This window comes from Arabidopsis thaliana (assembly GCF_000001735.4).
Source record: "Arabidopsis thaliana chromosome 1 sequence".
Lineage (NCBI taxonomy): Eukaryota > Viridiplantae > Streptophyta > Magnoliopsida > Brassicales > Brassicaceae > Arabidopsis > Arabidopsis thaliana.
Window position 1 is genome coordinate 27,319,500 of NC_003070.9, and position 20,907 is coordinate 27,340,406.

General features: G+C 36.4%; 7 protein-coding genes and 2 long non-coding RNA genes across 17 annotated transcripts; 4 read left to right on the plus strand and 5 right to left on the minus strand.

The window, feature by feature from the left end:
- Window positions 1–188: 188 nt before the first annotated feature.
- AT1G72550 (tRNA synthetase beta subunit family protein) lies at window positions 189–4,613 on the minus strand. Of its 2 annotated transcripts, none has more exons than NM_105914.5 (19): window positions 4,352–4,613; window positions 4,206–4,261; window positions 4,020–4,117; window positions 3,797–3,926; window positions 3,607–3,722; window positions 3,396–3,462; window positions 3,174–3,215; window positions 2,882–2,923; window positions 2,591–2,667; window positions 2,310–2,436; window positions 2,071–2,238; window positions 1,807–1,935; window positions 1,610–1,711; window positions 1,356–1,487; window positions 1,196–1,270; window positions 1,005–1,112; window positions 780–896; window positions 602–685; window positions 189–516 (listed from the first exon to the last, which is right to left on the minus strand). In NM_105914.5, the coding sequence occupies exons 1-19, from the start codon at window positions 4,407–4,409 to the stop codon at window positions 448–450; spliced, it is 1,797 nt and encodes a 598-aa protein (NP_177399.1). In that variant the 5' UTR covers window positions 4,410–4,613; the 3' UTR covers window positions 189–447. The 2 variants fall into 2 exon arrangements, with proteins under 2 accessions (NP_177399.1, NP_849879.1); NM_179548.1 differs by having other exon boundaries at window positions 252–526; window positions 4,352–4,516.
- Window positions 4,614–4,867: 254 nt separating this feature from the next.
- PSD (ARM repeat superfamily protein) lies at window positions 4,868–10,532 on the minus strand (the record flags this gene model as incomplete). Of its 7 annotated transcripts, none has more annotated exons than NM_001198454.2 (15): window positions 4,868–5,229; window positions 5,318–5,372; window positions 5,484–5,616; window positions 5,718–5,864; window positions 5,986–6,084; window positions 6,172–6,237; window positions 6,337–6,510; window positions 6,630–6,794; window positions 7,006–7,101; window positions 7,220–7,282; window positions 7,458–7,517; window positions 7,622–7,726; window positions 7,823–7,912; window positions 8,027–8,116; window positions 8,247–10,532. In NM_001198454.2, the coding sequence occupies 13 exons, from the start codon at window positions 9,966–9,968 to the stop codon at window positions 5,527–5,529; spliced, it is 2,967 nt and encodes a 988-aa protein (NP_001185383.1). In that variant the 3' UTR covers window positions 4,868–5,229; window positions 5,318–5,372; window positions 5,484–5,526. The 7 variants fall into 7 exon arrangements, with proteins under 7 accessions (NP_001185383.1, NP_001321949.1, NP_001321946.1 ...); NM_001334540.1 differs by having other exon boundaries at window positions 5,459–5,616; NM_001334539.1 differs by having other exon boundaries at window positions 4,868–5,372; window positions 5,459–5,616.
- On the plus strand, window positions 10,074–10,279 carry AT1G09323. The gene has a single exon (NR_139604.1). It is a non-coding gene; the product is annotated as an other RNA (long non-coding RNA).
- Window positions 10,533–11,881: 1,349 nt separating the features above from the next.
- Window positions 11,882–14,199, plus strand: AT1G72570 (Integrase-type DNA-binding superfamily protein; the record flags this gene model as incomplete). The annotated part of the gene is made up of 9 exons (NM_105916.2): window positions 11,882–11,969; window positions 12,065–12,662; window positions 12,842–12,924; window positions 13,051–13,059; window positions 13,216–13,304; window positions 13,535–13,608; window positions 13,712–13,762; window positions 13,864–13,940; window positions 14,021–14,199. 9 exons carry the CDS (start codon window positions 11,882–11,884, stop codon window positions 14,197–14,199), a joined length of 1,248 nt encoding a protein of 415 aa, NP_177401.2.
- Window positions 14,200–14,576: 377 nt separating this feature from the next.
- On the minus strand, window positions 14,577–15,272 carry AT1G72580 (uncharacterized protein). Its single transcript, NM_105917.2, has 2 exons — window positions 14,844–15,272; window positions 14,577–14,771 (listed from the first exon to the last, which is right to left on the minus strand). Exon 1 carries the CDS (start codon window positions 15,201–15,203, stop codon window positions 14,907–14,909), a length of 297 nt encoding a protein of 98 aa, NP_177402.1. The 5' UTR covers window positions 15,204–15,272; the 3' UTR covers window positions 14,577–14,771; window positions 14,844–14,906.
- A 759-nt stretch (window positions 15,273–16,031) lies between these two features.
- Window positions 16,032–17,624, plus strand: AT1G72590 (3-oxo-5-alpha-steroid 4-dehydrogenase family protein). The gene is made up of 6 exons (NM_105918.3): window positions 16,032–16,269; window positions 16,373–16,662; window positions 16,733–16,961; window positions 17,025–17,123; window positions 17,224–17,295; window positions 17,386–17,624. The coding sequence occupies exons 1-6, from the start codon at window positions 16,102–16,104 to the stop codon at window positions 17,488–17,490; spliced, it is 963 nt and encodes a 320-aa protein (NP_177403.1). The 5' UTR covers window positions 16,032–16,101; the 3' UTR covers window positions 17,491–17,624.
- Window positions 17,625–18,534: 910 nt separating this feature from the next.
- AT1G72600 (hydroxyproline-rich glycoprotein family protein) lies at window positions 18,535–20,829 on the plus strand. Of its 2 annotated transcripts, NM_001198455.1 has the most exons (2): window positions 18,626–19,238; window positions 19,688–20,829. In NM_001198455.1, the coding sequence occupies exon 1, from the start codon at window positions 18,773–18,775 to the stop codon at window positions 19,178–19,180; it is 408 nt and encodes a 135-aa protein (NP_001185384.1). In that variant the 5' UTR covers window positions 18,626–18,772; the 3' UTR covers window positions 19,181–19,238; window positions 19,688–20,829. The 2 variants fall into 2 exon arrangements, with proteins under 2 accessions (NP_177404.1, NP_001185384.1); NM_105919.5 differs by lacking the exon at window positions 19,688–20,829 and having other exon boundaries at window positions 18,563–19,392.
- Window positions 18,563–19,330, minus strand: AT1G09327. Its single transcript, NR_139605.1, has one exon. It is a non-coding gene; the product is annotated as an other RNA (long non-coding RNA).
- GER1 (germin-like protein 1) lies at window positions 19,615–20,545 on the minus strand. The gene has a single exon (NM_105920.2). The coding sequence runs from the start codon at window positions 20,427–20,429 to the stop codon at window positions 19,803–19,805; it is 627 nt and encodes a 208-aa protein (NP_177405.1). The 5' UTR covers window positions 20,430–20,545; the 3' UTR covers window positions 19,615–19,802.
- Window positions 20,830–20,907: the final 78 nt, after the last annotated feature.

The following is a 20,907-nucleotide window of genomic DNA, read 5'->3' on the forward strand; positions in this document are numbered from 1 at the left end:
CAAACTACTTCAAAGTTCATAAAATAGAACAACTAGAAAGACTTGAGGATTTAAAAGGATAGGCCACTTTTGTAGGGTTTAGAGTTATAAATTTAAGGTTTATTGAGAAAACTTAGGATTTAGAGTTTGTTTAGTGTTTAGATTCGTTCTTAGTTTCTAAGAATCTAGATTATTTGGCTATAAAAATTAGGCATGTTATCCCTTGTAAAAAAAAATTTGCTGTCAGTTAAGAAACTAAACAAATTCTAAATGAAAATTACAATCGAATTGAAAATAAAAGCTGGATCTTACAAATGGGGTAAAAAACAGCAGAGCAGTTAAATATTTGTAGTAATTCTCTCGACATGCGTGTTCTAGATCCTCTAACCAAACAAAATCAACAACTTCAAATAATCCAGATAACGATATTGCACAAAGAGAAGAAAACATTTTGGTTGGTTTCTTTTTCTATAAGATAGCTTCGATGTCTAACTCCAAGTAAGAGCATGGATCAGGGATGTCAAAGTTGTTCAAAACCTGATGGAAACAAAAGAAAAGAAAAACGATTTGAAAAATTATTGCAGCTATTTGGATCAAGCAAGGAGACTTAAATGAGTGATACCTCAGGATGCACGATTCCAAAGTTACCAATATGTTTCCCTCTGACAATGATGCTAGCTTGCCTGCCCGGTAGAAACTCGGGTTCCTTTTGCAGAACGCAAAAGAGAGATAGATTAGGATCTTGAGTTAGTCGATAATGAAAAATCTTAAGATGCTTGCAGATCGAAAGGAGAGCTTACTTGGGAGAGCTTTACATAGTATCCGTCTTTTTCATTGATTGGTACGTTATTTTCATGGATTGTTAGAAATGGTATTGCCATCACTTCCATGATCCTATCGACCAGGCCATGGATAAGCTGAATCAAGAATTATACAGAGAAAGCATATCAATTGATGAAGTTGCGCAAACTTGAGAAAATAAGTTACATAACGACGATATCATAGTTAGCAAATGAAATCCATACCTCAAATCCAGAAGTAGCACCACAGTATAGTGCAGCGAGATGGCGACGATTGGATGCACCAACGTCTTTGCTCTCATCCAACATGACCACATCACTGATTTCAAAAATCTTTAACAGAAAGAAAAAGATTTATCATTCACGGGACACTAAAATCTCAAATCTAGCTAACGGCACCAGAGATATGGGTTTACCTTAATTGGTTTAGGGTATTTATTGTTGTGACCAACTGTCTTCAATAATCCGGGCATGAGAGCCCTCCTCATGGCCTATTTCAACATATAATGAAACAATTAGCAAAGCATTACCATTGGAAAAGTTTACAAAGAGATGACCAAATTATTTGAAAGGAACCTCAAAATCAGCAGACCGCGGGTTCCCAACTATGACGGCTGAATTAACATCCTCTCTATTTAGCATCGCAAAGTTTTCCTTATGTGAGCATAGTAGCCACGTTACCACCTCCGTGTACACACACATCGCAATCTAAATTCAAAATATAAAATAGATAATTTCCCTGAGAAACAAATGCTTAAAAGTAATTTAACAAGAAACACAGACACAGATCTCTGTGAGCTGATGCAACAGTTAAATGGAAGTGCAAATACCTCTATTCTTAGAAGATCAGTGAGCTCATTCAAAGTCAGTGGTTTTATCGAAGCAGGCTTTCTTGTTGGAATGTTATTGAAACCATAGGCAATGGCAACATCCTGGTGAAATACAAGCAAAATGATTAGTTATATGGAGAATCATCATAATGGCATTATGTCACCAACACAGAAGGGTTTTAGCTATGAAAATATACCTCCATAACATCACAAGGGTGGAGAACGTCGCTCCTGCTGGGGGGTACATGTACTTTGATGGCACACTGGTTATCACTAGATTTTGCTTGCTCAGCTTGCAGCTGCATTCGGGTCAGCAGACTTGTAACCTGAAAGGTACAAAATCCATTTCACATAACAAATGATTAAAATCATTGCACAGTAGCCTCTAAAATCGACATCTCAAATAAGAAAATGAGGCTGGTTCAACCATTACAAATTGACAACAGTGATGTCTTTATTACCTGTTCCACCTTTAAAGAGACTCCAATTGAGTCTGTAATGAAAGAGAGAGGAACTTCCATATCATAGACAGCTAAATCCGGATAGATGTATGACTTTCCATCGTCGTATGTAACTTCAACAGGCTCAATCTCAAATTTTCTGGCACAAAATTCTGAGAAGGTTGTAACCTGGAAAACGTTAAATGATTAGTTAGCTATTGATCAGTTAGCACTGTAGGTTTGATTTGTTAACAACATACCATTGTATTCAAAACAATCTTGGCCTTCGTCAAATCAGTTGCAGTACATTCAATGAAGACATTCTTTGTCTGTAAGGTAATTGCTGAATGTGCACCATTGATAATAGGTGGCAATGACAGCACAGTTCTGCAAAAGTGAGCTTTCATTATGTTTCAGTACGTAATTCATTTATAGTAGGAAAATTATTGATTGGTTTATGAAAGTATTTATCATAGATTGATAGACATCTTTACTTCTTCACCCTAGAGGTAAAATGAACAGAAGTAGGAAGAACAAATACCTCTTACTGTCGTATAAAACAGGGAAGACGGGTGAATTCTCGATTATGTGTAGAAACTTTTTCAGCTTCATATCAGACTGCAAACAAAAGTAATCTTTCACACATCAAGGAAAAGCCTTCGGAAAGCCTAAGTAGTTATTCAGCGAGTAAACAATTATTTCATCTCATTCTATACATATCCATAAGTTCGGGGATATCTTTCGTTGATTATTTGCTCCAAAGAAGTTACGATTTCACAAGAGTAACAAATGTCATAACACAATACGAGAAAGTAACAGATTAACTGTTTACCTTGTAGAATTCAATAAGTTCGTCAGCCCTGAAGCTCTTTGTCTGCGACCAAGAAATTGGTATTAGGTACAAACATGAAACAAACTAGATTGTCACTACGAAGAAGTGAGAAATTGTACCAGAAATTAAAAAAAAAGAACATGCTATAACCAAATAACCATTACATTAAAAATCATTTATCTATATAACCGAGGAGAAAGAATGATTCAGAATTTAAACAAAGAAACACAGGCACATGTAACTATTTTGAACAGAGATACTAGTTGATGAACCCATAATGACATTGACTTACTTGCTTCAAAGGTACAAAATTTATATCCGTTGGCGGCAAAGCCTGAAAAATAATATACATAGAGTTAATGAGACACGAAAAAAGCTCAACTAAACAAAAGTGTCAACATAAATCAAAGGAAACAGATTGTATGAAAGTTGGATCAGTATTCTACTTCTTCGAGAGGTAGAGGAAGACTGTAGACACGAAAAAAGAAGAGGAAAGATAATAACAGACAATCACCTCGTATGTGAAAGGACCCTGCAATGTATCAAGGTCATGAGTTCCAATAGCAACCAAGGACCTTCGCCTGAAATGTGTACAGCGTAGCAAAGTTAAATAAATGGAAACCAATTTTTAATCCCAAAATGCAAGCCAACACAATGATGGTAGCTAATAATTGAAATAATACAAGAGAGAAGAAATGGATCCTATAACTAGCAATGTCATTTACCTGCAAATATTCTGATGTAACTTATCCTGAAGATCAATGAAGCTGTTGTAACGAGCCTCGTCAAAGGTTACACCTCTTAAAACAGCACATACAACAAATGGACGAATCTTCGATGTCTACAAAAGGAGAAAAGTTTCAATAAAGAAGGAACCAAATCAGAAGATACTTGCTATGACAGAAACACACACACCTCAGGTTTAACATTCATTTGAAGGATCTTGTCTTTGCTAATGTCAGCAAGAGTATACGTTGGTATCTCCTGTTTCTCGATGAAAACGCGAAGAGATTGAGCAAGCCCTTCGAGGCAAAGCAAATCAGGTCTGCAATTAGAGATATAAACAAAATACCGAATCAATTTCCTAATACTTAAACAATTCCTTAATCTAGAAGAAGAAAAGTCACAGTTTATAAACCTGTTGGCAGGAATTTCAATCTTGTAGATGATTTCTTCATCATCATCAGCTTCTTCATCGATGTGCTTCTCTTTTCTGATTATTGCCTTTTCAGTAGTCTGTTTCATTGATATACGATGCAAAACCTTAATCAGGATTTGAAAAAAGAATCAAATCACAAAAGCAGATCAAAATGAAGTCACTCACCACATCGTCAAGCTCGATACCGAAACTGAAACACAGTTCCTCGAATTTTTCCTGAGCTGCATTACAAAGAGGATAAGACGAAATTAGAAAACACACACTATGAAATCAGAGAAAGAAAGAAGAAGGAGAAGAAGAAATTGAATTACTATAGGATTCTCCAAGAGCAGCGAACAAACGGTCTCTGCCAACACTGATGGTTGGCATATTCTCAGATTCTTCGTGAAATTAGCAGAAAGACAGAGATAGAGAGATGACGTCTTCTTCTTCTGAGTGTGTGTGCAGATTTTGGAACTAGGGTTTCAAGAAGAAGTAGATGACGATTTTTCACCGTTACAATATATAAATATAACCCTCTTTTATTTTTTAAGGGTTATTGTTGATTTTGCTATTTTTCATATAAAATTTTGGAAATTGCTATTTTTATTAAAATTTTACGGATATGACACTTTTTAACACTTAAAAACATATAGATTTCAGATTTTTTGGGTAAAAATACGTAGTTTACACAAAATATTAAATTATCTATCAATGCCATCCCGAAATATAACAAATTCATTGTTTCGATCTCTTTTATCTTAGTTTTTTTTAACCTCTTTTTATTTTCTTTGCCACTTCAATTGTCAAAAGAACAATCTGTGTTTGGTGTCTCAAAATAAGTTAGAAAATAAGAGGAGACCTCAATATCGAAAAATAATACAATTTCATATTAATTAAATGAATAAAATAGGAAAACAAAATTCAGCCAAAATTGTTTTGTGTGTCTGTCTTTTATGATCTCTCATAGTTTTTTTCTAAAGTATTTTCATGGACAAAGAAAAACAGAAAACATCGACTGCAGAGAGTTATAAGACCATCAAAACTTGGAGATAGGACCAAAAAAGGAAGGGCTTTATAGACACAATCTCACAACAAAGCGCAATAAGAAATAACAGCTGATCTGCCTCAGAGTGTGTGTGTGCACTGGAACAACTTGTAAGGCCCTTGGTTCGAGTCGGAGAACATGATTATGTGTAAGAAGATACAACTGCAGATTTGAGAAGAACCAACATCAACAACAGTATGAATCTCTCTCAAGCTTTTGATCTAATTTGATCTGGATGGTGAAAGCGAACCTTGTTGCCACCTCTCAAGTAGACATTGACAAATACTATTTACATCTGGAGAAGCCTGTAAAGAGATGAACATTATATTAAGCACATGACTTCAAACCTGTCATGTACAAAAATTGAGGAAGAGAGCTTTCTTGGTAAAACCATTAGAGCTCGTAGCGGAATTGACCTGAGAGACCTTTCTTTCTATGAAACTAGCTGTATTTCGAATGCTATCTGAAAACGTGACTCCCGTTTTGTTGAAGCCGGAGATTTTCTATAAGGGACTGGTAGTATGACTTGAGGCTTCGGATATCATTGCCCTGGAATACCAAACACGGAAAGGAGAGACTATGTTTAAGCACAAGACGAGATAATTTTTTATCTACTTATGGTCGTTTTGAGGGAGTAAAACTTAACAAACCTGCAACTTTTGGCAATACTGCTCCGCCAAATCTTGTGGAATATGTGCTGATGGGAAACTTTTCGACATAAGATGCATGAGAAACGTATTACCAAATTTTTCATACATTACTTTCTGAGCCGTGATGATTTCCCCGAACAATGCGTGCTGCGATGCATAGCGAAGGAAGAAACCCAGTCAGTTGTGGAAACAATTCAGAAGTTTATACAACTGCAACGGACAGATAAAACTCCAAAATGAAAAGAGAATTGAAGTTTCTTAAGCTTACCGTATTTGCATCACTGAAATTGAAGGATTTATCTAGCACACTGTACAAACAACAGTTTGTTGCAAACGCTTCGATCACGAAATTCTGAAAACCTGGAACCTGAAAGCAAAAATAGTTCTTGATTATGACATTTGTCCTTCTTTCATGAAGAAAAGAAGGTTAATAAAAATTATTTAACAAGCCTACCTTCTCCTCGCTATATGGCTCGGCACACCAATCTTTAATAAGCTTTATAAATATCTGCACGCACGCCTATTTTTATGGCAAAGAGTAAAACAAGTGGATAATAAGTAAGCGAAAAAGATCATCAAAATTAAATGAATATGCAACCAAAGGGAAAGTGTTACAAACCTTACGTACGGTAATATCCTTGTGATTACAAGAAGTATTCAAAACCAGCTGCATCATAGGATCTAGATACGCCCTACTTTTCGGCGTAAGAAATACAGAAGAAAGATCGTGTGTGGCTATAACATGAAGAAATGTATACAGCATCCTTTGAAGCTCTATCAGTTCCCTCATTTCCTACACCAAAAAAAAAAGGATATATGACTGGATGTAAAGGATGCTACGATATCAGCAGGTTCTCAAGTTACAATTGCAGATCATAAAATTGAGTTAAGAAAGAAAATCAAACGAAATACCTCAGTAACAGCCCCAGGGCGTGAAGGGAGCCCATCTCTTGGAATTACATTGAAAATCCTAACAGCAACCACGGGATATACTTCTTCCAGTATATCATGGAGAGCGCTGTTGAATTTGCAGATAAGCTGATTGAGTAATACCATGAAACCAACCATTTCCTTTGGCTGCAACAATACACATACACAGTAAGACTTTTTGTTGAAGAAGTAATCAAATTAGTGTGCAGCATCATTGCCCGAAATGACGTATCTTGATTAGTAGATATTACTCCCAGGTAAGTAAGTGAATCGTAGGAGATCAACTTAATATTAATTAAAGGAAATGAAAGCAGTGGAGCATTGAATAATAAGGGGAGGTTTGAAATTTTCGTTTTACCTCACTGTCAGCAAGTAGCTGTTCCAAAGCCTTGGGAAGATAAGGGAACACAGCGGATCCAAGGGTATCAACCATACGGTGTATGAATGATGTGACCTACAGAAAAGGGGAACAAGCTAATCACTGACCTGTGAATCAATAACTTAATGGAAAAGAATATGCAACACTACTGATTACAATATGTCTACTTAATAAAATACAACTAAACTCATACCTTACTCCGCAAAGGCTCGACCTTTGGAAATTCAATTAGCACCCTTAGAAGAACATCCAGTGTCTACATTACGGAGAAGGTTACCAATGGTCAGTAAAGAGTAAATACAGAGCAGTTTCAATTAGGGCAGAGAATTACAGTCAACAACTGAAGTTGCAAAAAGTACAAAAGCATTGAAAGACAGGTTGCAAAGCAATACATGATTCATAAGAGGGAAAAGACCATCTTGTTTACAAACCTGCTTAAACATGAGACCAATTCCAGGACGACTAGCAGTAACAAGACGTTCGTTGAAGCCCTGAATTGCAAGCAAAAGTGTAAGGACAAGCCCAGAAGAGGGTAAAATTTGAAGTACCAAGTAACAAATCTCACGTGCAGAAACTAGAATAAACGAACACAAACCTTGCTGAGCGCATTAATTGCCACAATAGCAAATTGGATATTTGCAATTTTCACAGGAAAGTCTTCGGAACTTGCAACTTTTGCCTGCACAAGTCCTGCCTCAATCTGGTACAATCATATCACATGGAAAGAGTGTGAGTACACCTGACCATAATTATTGCCAAAAAGTTTCATGAACAAGAGAATGGTAGAAACGAAAACCTGTTGACAGAGAGGGGTAAGCAGTAAAGACAAATAATCTGACTGCTTTTCAGCCGGGACATCCTCCAACCCTATGATTATGCCAATAGCCTACAGAAAAACGCATTAGGAGTTGAGAGATTTTTTTTAGAGTACTGAAAAAATTTCCTTTTTTCCAAGCAGAAGTACATATATGAAAACAGCAGCTTCAAGTGGTAGTCAAACCTCAAAAATGTGACTGCCATCTTCAGTTCCAGTAAGTTCTCTTGATGCAAAGTTCATAGTCGTCAACTGGGACAACGTATCTTGAAGGTTCTGATTTTTCATAAAAAGATAGTTAGACAAAAAAATTAAACAAGAAAATACATCGGATATACAAAAATGGATAACTAGCCTTCAGATCAAACGAGCTGTAGATAAGAGAAAATGAAAATCAAACCCTTACCTGCAAGATCTTGTCAATGAATGGTACAAGCTTTGATTTTAACAATTTCACGACTCTCATGAACAAGTAACCAGCTCTACGGCTCACATAGAAATTCTGGTGATGCAAACCCCTATCATCAAGGAAAGCACCAAGAACATTGGGAATGTACTGGGAGTTTTCCTGAATAAACTTCATGTACCTTGTTATGTTTTCTAAGTACACTAGTGCAACAAGTCTATGTGAATGACCAGGGAACTGTGTGGTCAAGAGCATCGGAATTAGTTCACTCAAACACCCAGATCCTGTTTTCATGGCCTCCTCGGTCATAGACTCTCCGAATGAATACAAAAGCGAGAGCGCAGCTTCCACTTCTTCAACATTGCTCTCCGATGAAGATTCAACAGCATTTGCTAGTGAGTTACGAATGAAATGCTGAGTAACTTCAGGAGCAACACGGCCCACTGTACGTAATAAGACAAAGAGATCTTTTCTAAACTCGGACATTCTATCTTCCTCCTCCAATCCAGTTTTATCCAGTGAATTAAGGTTATTACGATACATAGGATCATAGCAAATCTGAATTCTTATCACTTCGAGAATCTGTGTAATGTGGAGCAGCTGCTTCTCCTTCAATGCAGGGAGGCCTTTGAGAGTGGAAACATAACCCAGGAGAAACTGGACGATGCTAAAAGTAGAATCCACCTCACACTTCTGCATGACATAAAAAACTGATGGCAGAACTTCGTTCAGCAAATCCATGGAGACTGCCTTGGTGTCCTCTGAGTTCAAACGCTTATGGCATTCTAGAACCTCAACAGCATAGCCAGTAAGCAAAGCAGATACTTTTGATACCAAATCGGAATCAACATCTCCGGATACTAAACCAAAAACACGACTGATTTGAAGGGTCTGCAAAAGGGGCAGTTTTGACTGGGGATCCATCCGCTTAGAAACCATGGCTAAGACACACCCAGCTGCTGCACCGCGGACTTGTTCAGACAATCCATCAGACAAAATCAATTCAAACAGCAGTGGAACAAATGCATCATTGGCAACCAAACCAATGTCAATCCAAGATACAAATCTTCTCATGCAATCTAACACAGTAGCAGAAAGATCAGGATCGGAATTCTTGTACATCGATACAATGTCATACCATGCTCTGGCTATCTGAGGGACACATTGTTGCCTCATTGCATCCTTGACTCGAGCAGCAACAGATATCTCTTCTGGTGTCCGGGGGTAATCCAAGCTAATCAACTCATCGTCCAAGGCATTCAAAACCCGACAAAACATGTCGATCACAACAGCACCTTTGCACAAATGAAGCATGAAATCAAGAAACACCGAGGACCAAATCAAAGGGTACTCATAATAGATCAAAGTAGCCAAAACCTGTGCAAGCTTGTTTTTAACAAAAGGAGGTCCTTCCACAACTCTACCAGCATTCTCATTATCAATAACCTCCAAACAAGCCATTGAAAACACTGATTTCCTCACATAACTCTGCTCATCCAAGCTCATAGATCCATATTTAACCCTTAAAACATCCTGAAGCGTTTGCAAACACCAGAACTGAACTTGGACAAGCTTAGAAAACCATAACTTCTCAATACATATACTACAAATAGAAGGAGTCTCTTTGATTTGCTGACAATAAGTAACAGCTTGAGACTTTAAAGCCGAATCAACAGCACCAGTTTCAAAGCTAATTACTATTGCCTGTTCAAGGTCATCCATTGTGTTAACTTAACCCCACTACAAAAACCCTAAAAACCGAGATTTCAAAATCCAGTCCTGGTTTGTTGCATACAAGTCAAACAATGCCTTGAATTAGTATCGTCAGCTAGCTTCTCTCCTTCACTGTTCTCTTCCCTTATCAGATTTTGATGCGAAGAAGAAAAAGACGAAACTTTTAGTGGGTTTCGCTTGAGAGCTTACCAGAAAGTAAGGATCGTGGCGATTTTAGCGATCGGATTTATGAGAGTGGGAGATATAGTAGAAAAGGGATTATGGAAACCCTAGTTTGGGTTTCTCTTTGAATTCAAAGAATACTTTTTTTTGGTGAGTTTCTAGAAAATTTCCCTTACGGATTTATAAATATGAGGAAAATTGTGAGACTGGAGAGAAGACGGAGCTGTAGGGTTTTTTTTTTTTTATACACAGATTTTTATTAGCTTGCAGAATATTTTCCCAGAGAACTATAAATATTATTGCCAGCGAATTGAAAATTAACCGTCATCTGAATTCAGTAAATCAGCCCATGGGCTTGAATCTCTCTCACCTTAGGCCTTAGGTGTTGCATACTGATAGATTAAGATAGACATGTATAAATGTTTTGTGAGTTAGCAAATATAATGGTGTTTTTTCACTTTCTTAATCTAATGTTTTATAAAACAAATTGTCACATTAATACATATAACTAAACTACTTACTGTGAAATTATTCATGGAGACAACTTCTGTAGCTAAGACCTCTCGATTTTTATTTTGTATACTACAAACTAGGTAATTGTAAGAAAAGGTTTGTTCTGTAATGGCATTGTCGATTACCTCGTAGAAGAGGTTGGAATATTTCCGATGCCCGTAGCAAGATATAAAATCACAAATTCATTTTTCAGTTGTTAAAGAAAACAATTGTGGCTTTTTGTGTAGAACGACATTTCGTTATGTGGGTGGCGAGTATGGACAAACTACCCACTAAGTCTTGGTTAACAGCTTGGAACACAATTTCATTTTCTATCTATAAGCAACATATGCAATATAATCAACCAAATAAGAGAGATCACTTATTCTTTTGTTCTATCATATTTTGTGTGTCTGTTTTCAAAGGTTATACCGTCACATTATCCGCTTCTCACACTTGAGGCAAATTTTATGAGTTAGATAGCATATTGCCAAACACTCCAGCTATATATATCTTTTATCTTTTAGATTGATCTTTGTCTAATCTGCGAAAACAGCAAGATCATTTCAGGCTTCTCCATCACAGTTAGAATCATTTTCAAACGGATCGATTGAATGAGCAATCAAAAACACATTTTTATCGTCTAAGGAGAAATTTCCTTGCAATACTACTAATTTTAGTACAAATTTTGTTTACTTTTAAATTATGTAATGTTCTTTAAGTTTATTAAAAAATATCCCAAATTATATCGAAAGAAAGACATTAATAAAAGAAATGTATTATTGTCTAATTAACATATTTCGAAAGAAACAAAATACTGACTTTTTTAAGCGCTACTGTGTGCTTTTTTTACGGAAAAGTTAATCAAATACCAAAGAACGAAAATTTTCATTGTAGTGTGTCATGTGTATCTCCCATATATATATACGTATACATCGAAAAGATCCGAGGGAGAGTGGGCACAAAACTCTAGAAGTCAGATGCAAGTGTGTGTGAAAGAGAATGTGAAAGAGTGAGGGAGAGAGAAACTTCCTCTTCCTTTCTTTCATGCTTACGACAAAACTTCACCGCCACCTGTTTTGTCTCAAATCTTTTTTCCACCTTTTTAATTATATAATTTATTAAATGTTTTAGACTTATGAAAAATATTAATGTATATTCGCACGTATGAGACTACAAATCATATAAAACGAAACCCTATACATATAAACTAAGAGCGAGAAAGACAGCTAGAGAGAGAGAGAGAGATGAAGAAATGGTTGGGATTTTCATTGACACCTCCTTTGAGAATCTGCAATAGTGAAGAAGAAGAACTTAGGCATGACGGTTCCGATGGTACTCTCTTCTTCACACATCATCCCCCTGGTATATATATGTTGTTGGTGTGGCCACTATTAATATTCTTAATTTGATTTCTATTTTATGTGTAGTTTGGAGATATGATATTAACTTTGATCATCATCATCATGATGAAGACGTTCCAAAGGTGGAAGATCTCCTCTCAAACTCTCATCAAACCGAGTATCCTATAAACCATAACCAAACCAATGTCAACTGCACCACTGTGGTTAACAGGTTAAACCCACCCGGTTACCTTCTCCACGACCAAACCGTAGTTACACCACATTACCCGAACCTAGATCCGAACCTTAGCAATGATTATGGAGGTTTTGAGAGGGTCGGTTCGGTCTCGGTTTTCAAATCTTGGTTAGAGCAAGGCACTCCAGCATTCCCACTCTCGAGTCATTACGTTACTGAAGAGGCTGGTACGAGCAATAATATTAGTCATTTTAGTAACGAAGAGACTGGTTATAACACCAATGGCTCAATGCTATCATTGGCTTTGAGCCATGGGGCTTGTTCTGATTTGATCAACGAATCGAATGTATCCGCACGGGTCGAAGAACCGGTTAAGGTAGATGAGAAGCGGAAGAGATTGGTTGTTAAACCTCAGGTAAAGGAATCCGTTCCTCGGAAGTCGGTTGATAGTTATGGACAAAGAACTTCTCAGTATCGTGGAGTTACAAGGTACGTACGTTATTAAATAATGACGTCTCAAACATTTGTTTTGGTTTAAATGATGTCTCAAACTTACACGTAAGAAAAATGTGAATGCCACAATTATGTTACTTATGTATATTTGTCATTTTATTTTGTAGATTATGTATAATTGTGTCGACACATATTTATGTTGTGCGTGTATACAGGCATAGATGGACAGGGAGATATGAAGCTCACTTATGGGATAATAGCTGTAAGAAGGAGGGACAGACAAGGAGAGGAAGACAAGGTCAGAAAAAACAAATACAAAATAATTTTCCGATTCAATATGCTATCATGCATCAATAATCTTACTAACAATTATTTAATTTTGGCTTCGTATGTACTTTCGAATTCGCTTCTTGATCAATCACAGTGTATCTTGGTAAGCCAGAACTTTATTTTACAACCTATTATGCATGAGATCCCTCGTTCATTTCTTGTTGCCCTATTTTTGGCCTTCGAAGTAAAAATTAACCTTGTTACCTTCTGATAATTATAGAAAAACATTTAATAGTAGAATTAATACTTACTAAAATAGGAGGGTATGATGAGGAGGAGAAAGCAGCGAGGGCATATGATTTAGCGGCTCTGAAGTATTGGGGTCCTACCACTCACTTAAATTTCCCTGTGAGTTTGATCTTTCTGGTCCCGTACCTAGCTCCACTTCTAACTCCTTTATTACATGCAAGTGTGTTTTATATATGTACACTTATATACATGCAACATAACAGTTTCCATACTTATTTCGATATTTTGGATCTTGAATGTAATCATTTTCCGATTTTATTGACTTGATTTTGATGGAACTACATAGATTTGGCTTGTGATATCAGTTCCTTTGACGCTCTTTTATTCAGTTGAGTAATTACGAAAAGGAGATCGAGGAACTCAATAACATGAATCGGCAAGAATTTGTTGCCATGTTGAGGAGGTAATTACTCAACAGTGGGTTTGTAATGATATTTATGGACCTTATATAGTCATATGCATTTAACCATTAACAAACGCTTTGTAATTACATATCATAATCATAGGAATAGCAGCGGGTTTTCGAGGGGAGCTTCCGTGTATAGAGGAGTTACAAGGTTTGATTTGGACATATATGTGAAACTTGTATATATTTATATATGTACATGTACATGCATGGAATTAGATCATGATGATCATGCATGTATAACTCATGTAGGCATCATCAACATGGAAGGTGGCAAGCCAGAATTGGAAGAGTTGCTGGAAACAAGGACTTGTACCTTGGAACATTTAGTATGAACCACTTCTATACATATGGAATTATATCATAGCCTTTGAATTATTAAATATCACATTTTGTAACTATGATGAAGGCACGCAAGAAGAAGCAGCGGAGGCGTACGATATCGCGGCAATTAAATTCAGAGGCCTAAACGCTGTAACCAATTTCGATATAAATAGATATGACGTGAAGAGGATATGTTCAAGCTCAACGATTGTTGATAGCGACCAGGCCAAACATTCTCCCACCAGCTCTGGCGCCGGCCACTAACCGACACCGTAAACTCCTCGCCGGAGAGACTATTCCCACGTACGGTTGGTTTGAGGAAATAAGTTCGTCCAGTCTGTTTAATCATTTATGGTTTAATAAACATATATTCCTAAGTAATTGAGGCCGGTCTACATATATACAACTTTTTTAGCAAATTAAGTTATCAGAATCCACTATATATTATTCTCTATGATATACTTTGATTAAATTTCGTTTTTATTTTTAATTGAAAAAAGTTAATGCATTCATTATTTACAGGATCCATAACATAAGTGTTAATTAATTAGTATATATTAACTGCACCAAGTTGAGGAGAGGCGATTCCTCAATTTGTGTGCCTTCTTCTGTCGTGGTCGTACTTTAAGGAAAAGCGTTACAAATTTAAGTGAAACTTATTTAACTCATAATCAAATCCATCCAAGCCTTTGATAGTTTGATTAATTTTGAACCCGTATCGAGCTAATTCCCTCATGCCATGGTGAAAATAATTGGTGTCAATGGAAATTTGAAGGTTTCTATGGACTTCTTGAGATAAACTAAAGTAATATCAGATGTTAAAAAAAAAAAAAAAACTTTTTATATAATTTTTATTTTATTTATATGCTCGGTTACAAAGCCGGACAAATATCTAGCCGTCAAGAAACAAAAAAAGAACCAACATATGACATATATCACCATCATCGTTATTGTTATGATTCAACATTTAATTAGGGTATATTCTTGAAATCAACTTCAACTTCAACTAATTCTCTTTCTCCTTCTTTTAGCGGCAATGACTGTCCTATCTTTGTCAAACAATTGTTCAGAAGTTTTACACAGTTCATCATCTGATTGAACTTTTCCATTTCTTCGTCACTCAAAAGCGTATCATCTGTGACTTTTTCCTTCCCCAAATAAGTTTGTTCGAGTTTCTTTAGAACCTCCTCGACATCCTCCACATTCTTTTTAGTTTGTTCAAGGGTCGCCAATTCAGCGACATCTCTTTGTGATTCATAAGAAGCCATTTCTTATATAAAATAAGGTAAAGGAAGAATATGTGTGCGTGATAGAGAGATGATGATAATGGTGGTAAATGAGAGTTGAAGAACAAACATATTTATAGTGTGGGGTGGCTTATATTAATAAAAATAACAATTAATATTTGAGATAAGAAGATTTGTTCCCCATAAATTATAGATTACCTAATTAATATAGTGTGGTTGAGTAAAGAGGATTGAAATTTTTACATATGAGATTTGTTCCTTTTTCCTAATATTTAATTCTACCATATTTTCTTCTGTTTAATTTGCAAACACTCATTTTCTTTTTAATATTTAAATGTCATTTTTTTTATTATACCCTCATTTTATGTCCTTTTCATAGGCATTTCTTAGTATGCATAAAAAGATAAAATGCTTTTAACTTTCTTGCATGTTTAAGCTTTTATATATATAAAAAATTATGCTGACAAATGTATCTCTCGGAATCTGTTTTGTGTATTCAGTTTCCATTGAATTCAAATTTAACTTTAATCCTCAATTTTGTAGTTACGTTTATACACGTGGTGGTTGCTAAAAAAATGATACTAGCTAGTGTGTTGTCACCTAATTTAAATCCATTTTTCGTGTTAACGTTTTTATTCTTATCCCTAATTACGTAATTAACAATTTAATATTCATTCATTGACTTTTAATTCGAGATTATCAAAATTCACAAGCAATGTTCAGAAAAAACACTGACTTCGCTAATGCATTGCTTCTCAATCAAATTTCTCCAATTTGCACATGATTTTGCGTCTGTTTCCGGCAAACTTATTATAAAACTTTTCTTCTCCGATTTGGAATCTCTTAATTCATACTTTGATTATTGTACCCTAATTGTGATTTCAAAGAGAAGAAACACACACACACAAAAAAAAAAAGTATGGAGGTAGAGATTGTGTGGTTGGTTAAAGCCGCTTGGATCACCGTTTGGATCGTCTCTATACTTCCTTTGGTGATTGCTTCAATACCTAGTTCAAAGCTTAACTCTTTTCGTGAACTCGTTTTGAGTTTCGCTGGTAGAGGCAAGATTCTTCACCCATCCTCTCAGGTATGCGTAAAAATATTCGAACTTGTTCTGTTTTTGATTGTTGAATGTGGAAAAGGGCTAAAGCATTTTTAAGTAACTCAGATGTGTTATACTCTCTATGTAGAAGTTTACAGTTCCTCAGAAGTTCTTTGGTCACTTCTATGTTGTCGGAGTGGTGTGGACAACTCTCCTGCTTGCTGCAACTTGGATGTATGCTTGCAAAATGGCCGGAGGTTCCCACGTTTTCTCTTTCCATATGACTCATGTTGAGCATCGGTTTAAAGTGGGGCGAGCGGTGTTTCTACTTCTTCTGATGGAGATCCATGTCTTGAGACGTGTTATAGAGTCATTCTATGTATTCAAATATAGCACTTCCGCTCGGATGCACATTCTCGCTTATGTTGGCGCATTGTTGTAAGTCTCATCTCCTTATATTATACTTTGATTGTCTTTCTGTTTGGCTTTTAATATTGTGTGTGTTTAGTTACTATGTAGCAGCGCCTTTGTCACTCTGCTCCAATATTGCTCCAGAGGTAGCAAGATTCGTAGGAAGTCAAGTGGCTGAGTTCATTGCTAGTGGGAAAAGCCATAGTCATGATTTTAATTTGTTATTATCTATAAGTCCTTTGATGAAGCTTGGATCACTCCAGTGGATTGGTGGAGCCATTTTTCTTTGGGGATGGATACATCAACGTCGCTGTCACGCCATTCTTGTAAGTTCTAACAATTAGTTTTTTGCTCATCATTGTGAAATAACAAAACGTACGTTATTGCAGGGATCACTCCGGGAATATCCTAGTCAAGCAAAAGAGTACATAATTCCATATGGAGATTGGTTTGAGATGGTCTCATGTCCGCATTTCCTAGCAGAAATCGTAATAAATCCTCCTTAGTAGATAGATATCTTCAACTTCTCCCATTTTTTTATTTTATTTTAAAATATATTTTCTAATGATATGATGCTCTGAGATTTAGGTTTTATATCTAGGTTTACTTATATCGAGTGGAGGAACAGATATAAGCATCTGGTTACTCTTTGGTTTCGTGGTATGGTTCACTCTCTTATTTGCAAAATCCACTAATGAAATGCTTTAATTTGTTTCTCAAGGGTGTTTGTTTTATTTATTTATTTTGTAGGCTGCTAATCTGACATACGCAGCTGGAGAAACGCACCGTTGGTATCTCCAAAAGTTTGAGAATTATCCGGCTAGTCGGCATGCTATTTTCCCTCATGTCTACTAAATGGTTAAGAAAAAAAACACAACTTTGGCCAAGTTTATACTGTGGTTGAAGTTTCATATTTGTGTAAATGCTAAATTCTCAAGAACAAAGATTTTTGGTGCTTTGTTGTGTTATGCATGCTTTGCTCGAAAAAGGGTATCTCGCATATATATATCCCATATATATATATATATGCCTTTTTATCAGCTTTCACACTTTCTTTCTTTACACAAAGTCGATTCACAAAAGAAAATCGTAATTCCTCAATGCGACGCAATTTGGGTCACATGCATACATTCAAATTAAATCTAGTAGTCTATTATCTATATATACACATGTCTGTGTATGTGAGTACTGACTACTGAGTACATGTATATCAAATTGCGTTAAATGTATATCTTTTTGATGACGAACGTGTAGCTTTATTAAATCGGCTCCATACCTCACAGATAAATGATTTCATCAGAATCCACTTTACGTGTGTCTCTTCCATCCCAGCACATTTCCCTCAATTATTACTGAAAGGTTATTTAAAATAACAGATTTGTGTTGCAAGTGTCATTTATAGCTGTAAAAATTATTTCAAAGCAAAAAATTAATAAAGAAAGATGTTTTAGAAAAAAGCTACAATTCAACTGTTTAGTTAGGATTTCATCATTTCTTTTCCAGGATATTATAAGAGAATAATATATGTTCATATGAGAATATTAAGTTTGCTAGACTAATATACAATCACACATTGGATGTTTGTAGCTGGTGTTGTGTGTGTGTGTGTGTTTTTCTTCTTCTGTTCTATAGCTTCTAGGTATTTTTCATTATTTGTATTCATATATATCTGTCAAAAATCTAACAATGGTATAAAACATAACATTTCTGCTCACATTTTTTTTTTTTTTTACCAACTTTAAAACACACAAGTGAAGTAGGAATCTCTCATCTCATCTGCAATCATATAAGATGGGCCTTACAAATAAAATAATATAAAAGAAGAGATCCAAAATGGGCCTGATAGTAATATCAAAACGCTCTCGTCACTCTTCGTTCCTAATTTAAAACACAAACACACCAGAAACGATCTTTCCTCTCTTCTTCAATTATTTACGTTACACCTTCTTCTTCTTCAGATTCGCTTCTCTTTCTTTTCCTCGAAACGATTCAGATTCTTCTCCCACTATACAACTATTGGTTTTTCAGTTACTCAAATCGAGAAACCCTAATTTCATAATTCTGAGATTTTGAGCTCATATCCCAAATTTCGAATCTCACTCTGTTTTTTCCTCTGTAATTTCTCAGATTTCTACCAATGGAACCTTCATCACAAAGTTCGAGACTTTTTCTTTTCTGCTTCGTCTTCTTCTTCATCTCTGCTTCTATCTTCGTTGACTCAAAATCACAAGATTCTTCCTCAATTACTCCACCACCACCGCCTCCTCCACCGCCACTATCCTTATCTCCACCGCCGTCTCCTATAACGGCTATTGAGAGTAACAAGGCGATTCACGAGAAACATCACCACCGAAGAAAGAAATGGAGACAGAGAAGACACCATAAACATCCACCACCGCCTCCTCCGAAGAAGCAGAAGGTGAACACAGGAAAGACGGTGGGGCTTTTCTTCGCCGGCGTAGCTGCAGCTTTGCAAGTAGTTGTTGCTGCTTTCTTGATTTTCAAAAGAAGACAGCTTCTTCTTAAGATCAATGATAGACACTGACAGATTCCAAGCTTGTTGTCACAGAAATCGACATTGTTGAAAAGAGCTTGAAGTTAGAGTTAAGTCAATCTCAATTTTGGTCCTCTTAAATCTGTAAATTTATAGTCTTTTGACTTAATTTCAAAATTTGTTCTTTATATCTGAGTTAATCCAATAGAAAAAAAAACACTGAATTTTGGGGATGATTGTTGATGCAATAAATAATTACCAGATATAGATCTAAGTTAGCCTACACATGAAGTCTCCTTTTTGTATGGTTCTTTAGAGTTAAATGTCATACATATCATGTAGAATAATTGCAGAGGACCGATCTAACTTTTATGGAGTTGGGACCACTGGAAACCCATGTGAGAGTCTGGTCCTAAAAGTTAGCTTATGTTTGGAGTTTTTTTCTAAATTGGAATGTTCACAAATGTCAATGCTTAGTTTTAGCTAATGATATGAACGGTGTGACCAACTCAGGATCTTAATTGAAAAAACTCACATACAATGTAACAATTTTGACAGGTTTTGAAGAATTACAAGGCACACAAAACAGAGAAGACAAGAATCAATTAAAGAGAAAAAAAGATGAAGAAACAGGTTTTGGTGTTTTAGTCAAGGAGTAGTCCTAAGTCTTTTTTTAGCCAGTTCCTCCAAGAACACCCTTTAGCTTCTTGACTGTAGTGGCGTCAAGGAAAGTAGTACCCACGACGAGTTCAGTGGGAAGACTGTTAGCAAAGAGTGCGAAGTCGAGAATCTGCAGACCCGGATTAGCGCTGTTGAAAGTGACAACGGCTGAAGCAGAGGATTTTCCCGCGTTGATCTGGAAATGAAGCAAGCCCTGTGGGAAAACCATGACCTGTCCTGGTTTGAGTGTCTGCACGTAGACAGCGTTTGCCGAGGAGACAAACCCAGCGGTAATGGAGCCAGTAAGGACAAAGAGAACCTCAGAGGCACCAGGGTGAGTGTGCATTGGGATCACACCTTTAGGAGCTAAGTCAAGTCTAGCTGTAGAGAGGCCTAGACCGTTCAGACCCGGGAACTGAGCTGCGAAAGCGGGTGTGACAGCGGCGTTGATGATGTTTGTAGTGTTTCCAGGAGTGCCTAAGCCAGAGAAGACAAAGTCTGTAGCTTTGACATGAATGGGACGAATGCAAGGGTAACCCGCAGGGGTTTCAGCGCGTTTCAGGTTTGCGACACAGAAATCTTGAACAGAGGCATTGGATAGAGCAAAGAGAAGAGATAAGAGGAAGATAGTACGCAACATTTTGAATGGTTGGTTTAAGAGGAAGATAGTACTCTACTTTTCTTTTCTTTTTCCCTACTCTTCTCACTCCTCTCGGTCTCGGGTGTTTATATAGAGAGGTGTGGGATAAACTGTGTGGTGAACATTCGAAAGACGGAGATAAGCTTTTAGAAACCATTATGGACGTCCAAGAAGAAGGACCACTCTTAGAAACAAACAAAACGCCTCTTTTCTTTGCCTGCCTGTTCTGCATCATTTAGATCGCTGGTGATCTTAATGTTGATGTAGACACTGATATTTACTATTGGTTGAAGAAGATTTCCAATTTTTATCATAGATGAAGCCGTTGATTTCGGACTGCAGACTGCGGGGTCAAGGGTTTTGAGAAGAACAGACAAATTAAAAGACATCAAGCTCAATTTTCTTTTCTTTCTTGCGGATTTAACTTGTTGCTTAAGTAAGTAGAAGAGAGCATTCCACGTCCATAAGACAGACACGT

What these genes read in the sequence shown, in the direction of transcription:
- AT1G72550 (NM_105914.5), bottom strand. Translation starts at nt 4,409, where the DNA reads ATGCCAACCATCAGTGTTGGCAGAGACCGTTTGTTCGCTGCTCTTGGA. An exon ending in ATTGAAATTCCTGCCAACAG is followed by an intron (nt 3,927 to 4,019) that starts GTTTATAAACTG and finishes CTCTAATTGCAG; the next exon opens with ACCTGATTTGCTTTGCCTCG. An exon ending in AATACCCTAAACCAATTAAG is followed by an intron (nt 1,113 to 1,195) that starts GTAAACCCATAT and finishes TTTCTGTTAAAG; the next exon opens with ATTTTTGAAATCAGTGATGT.
- AT1G72580 (NM_105917.2), bottom strand. Translation starts at nt 15,203, where the DNA reads ATGGCTTCTTATGAATCACAAAGAGATGTCGCTGAATTGGCGACCCTT.
- AT1G72590 (NM_105918.3), top strand. Translation starts at nt 16,102, where the DNA reads ATGGAGGTAGAGATTGTGTGGTTGGTTAAAGCCGCTTGGATCACCGTT. An exon ending in GCTTATGTTGGCGCATTGTT is followed by an intron (nt 16,663 to 16,732) that starts GTAAGTCTCATC and finishes GTGTGTGTTTAG; the next exon opens with TTACTATGTAGCAGCGCCTT. An exon ending in CGCATTTCCTAGCAGAAATC is followed by an intron (nt 17,124 to 17,223) that starts GTAATAAATCCT and finishes TCTGAGATTTAG; the next exon opens with GTTTTATATCTAGGTTTACT.
- AT1G72600 (NM_105919.5), top strand. Translation starts at nt 18,773, where the DNA reads ATGGAACCTTCATCACAAAGTTCGAGACTTTTTCTTTTCTGCTTCGTC.
- GER1 (NM_105920.2), bottom strand. Translation starts at nt 20,429, where the DNA reads ATGTTGCGTACTATCTTCCTCTTATCTCTTCTCTTTGCTCTATCCAAT.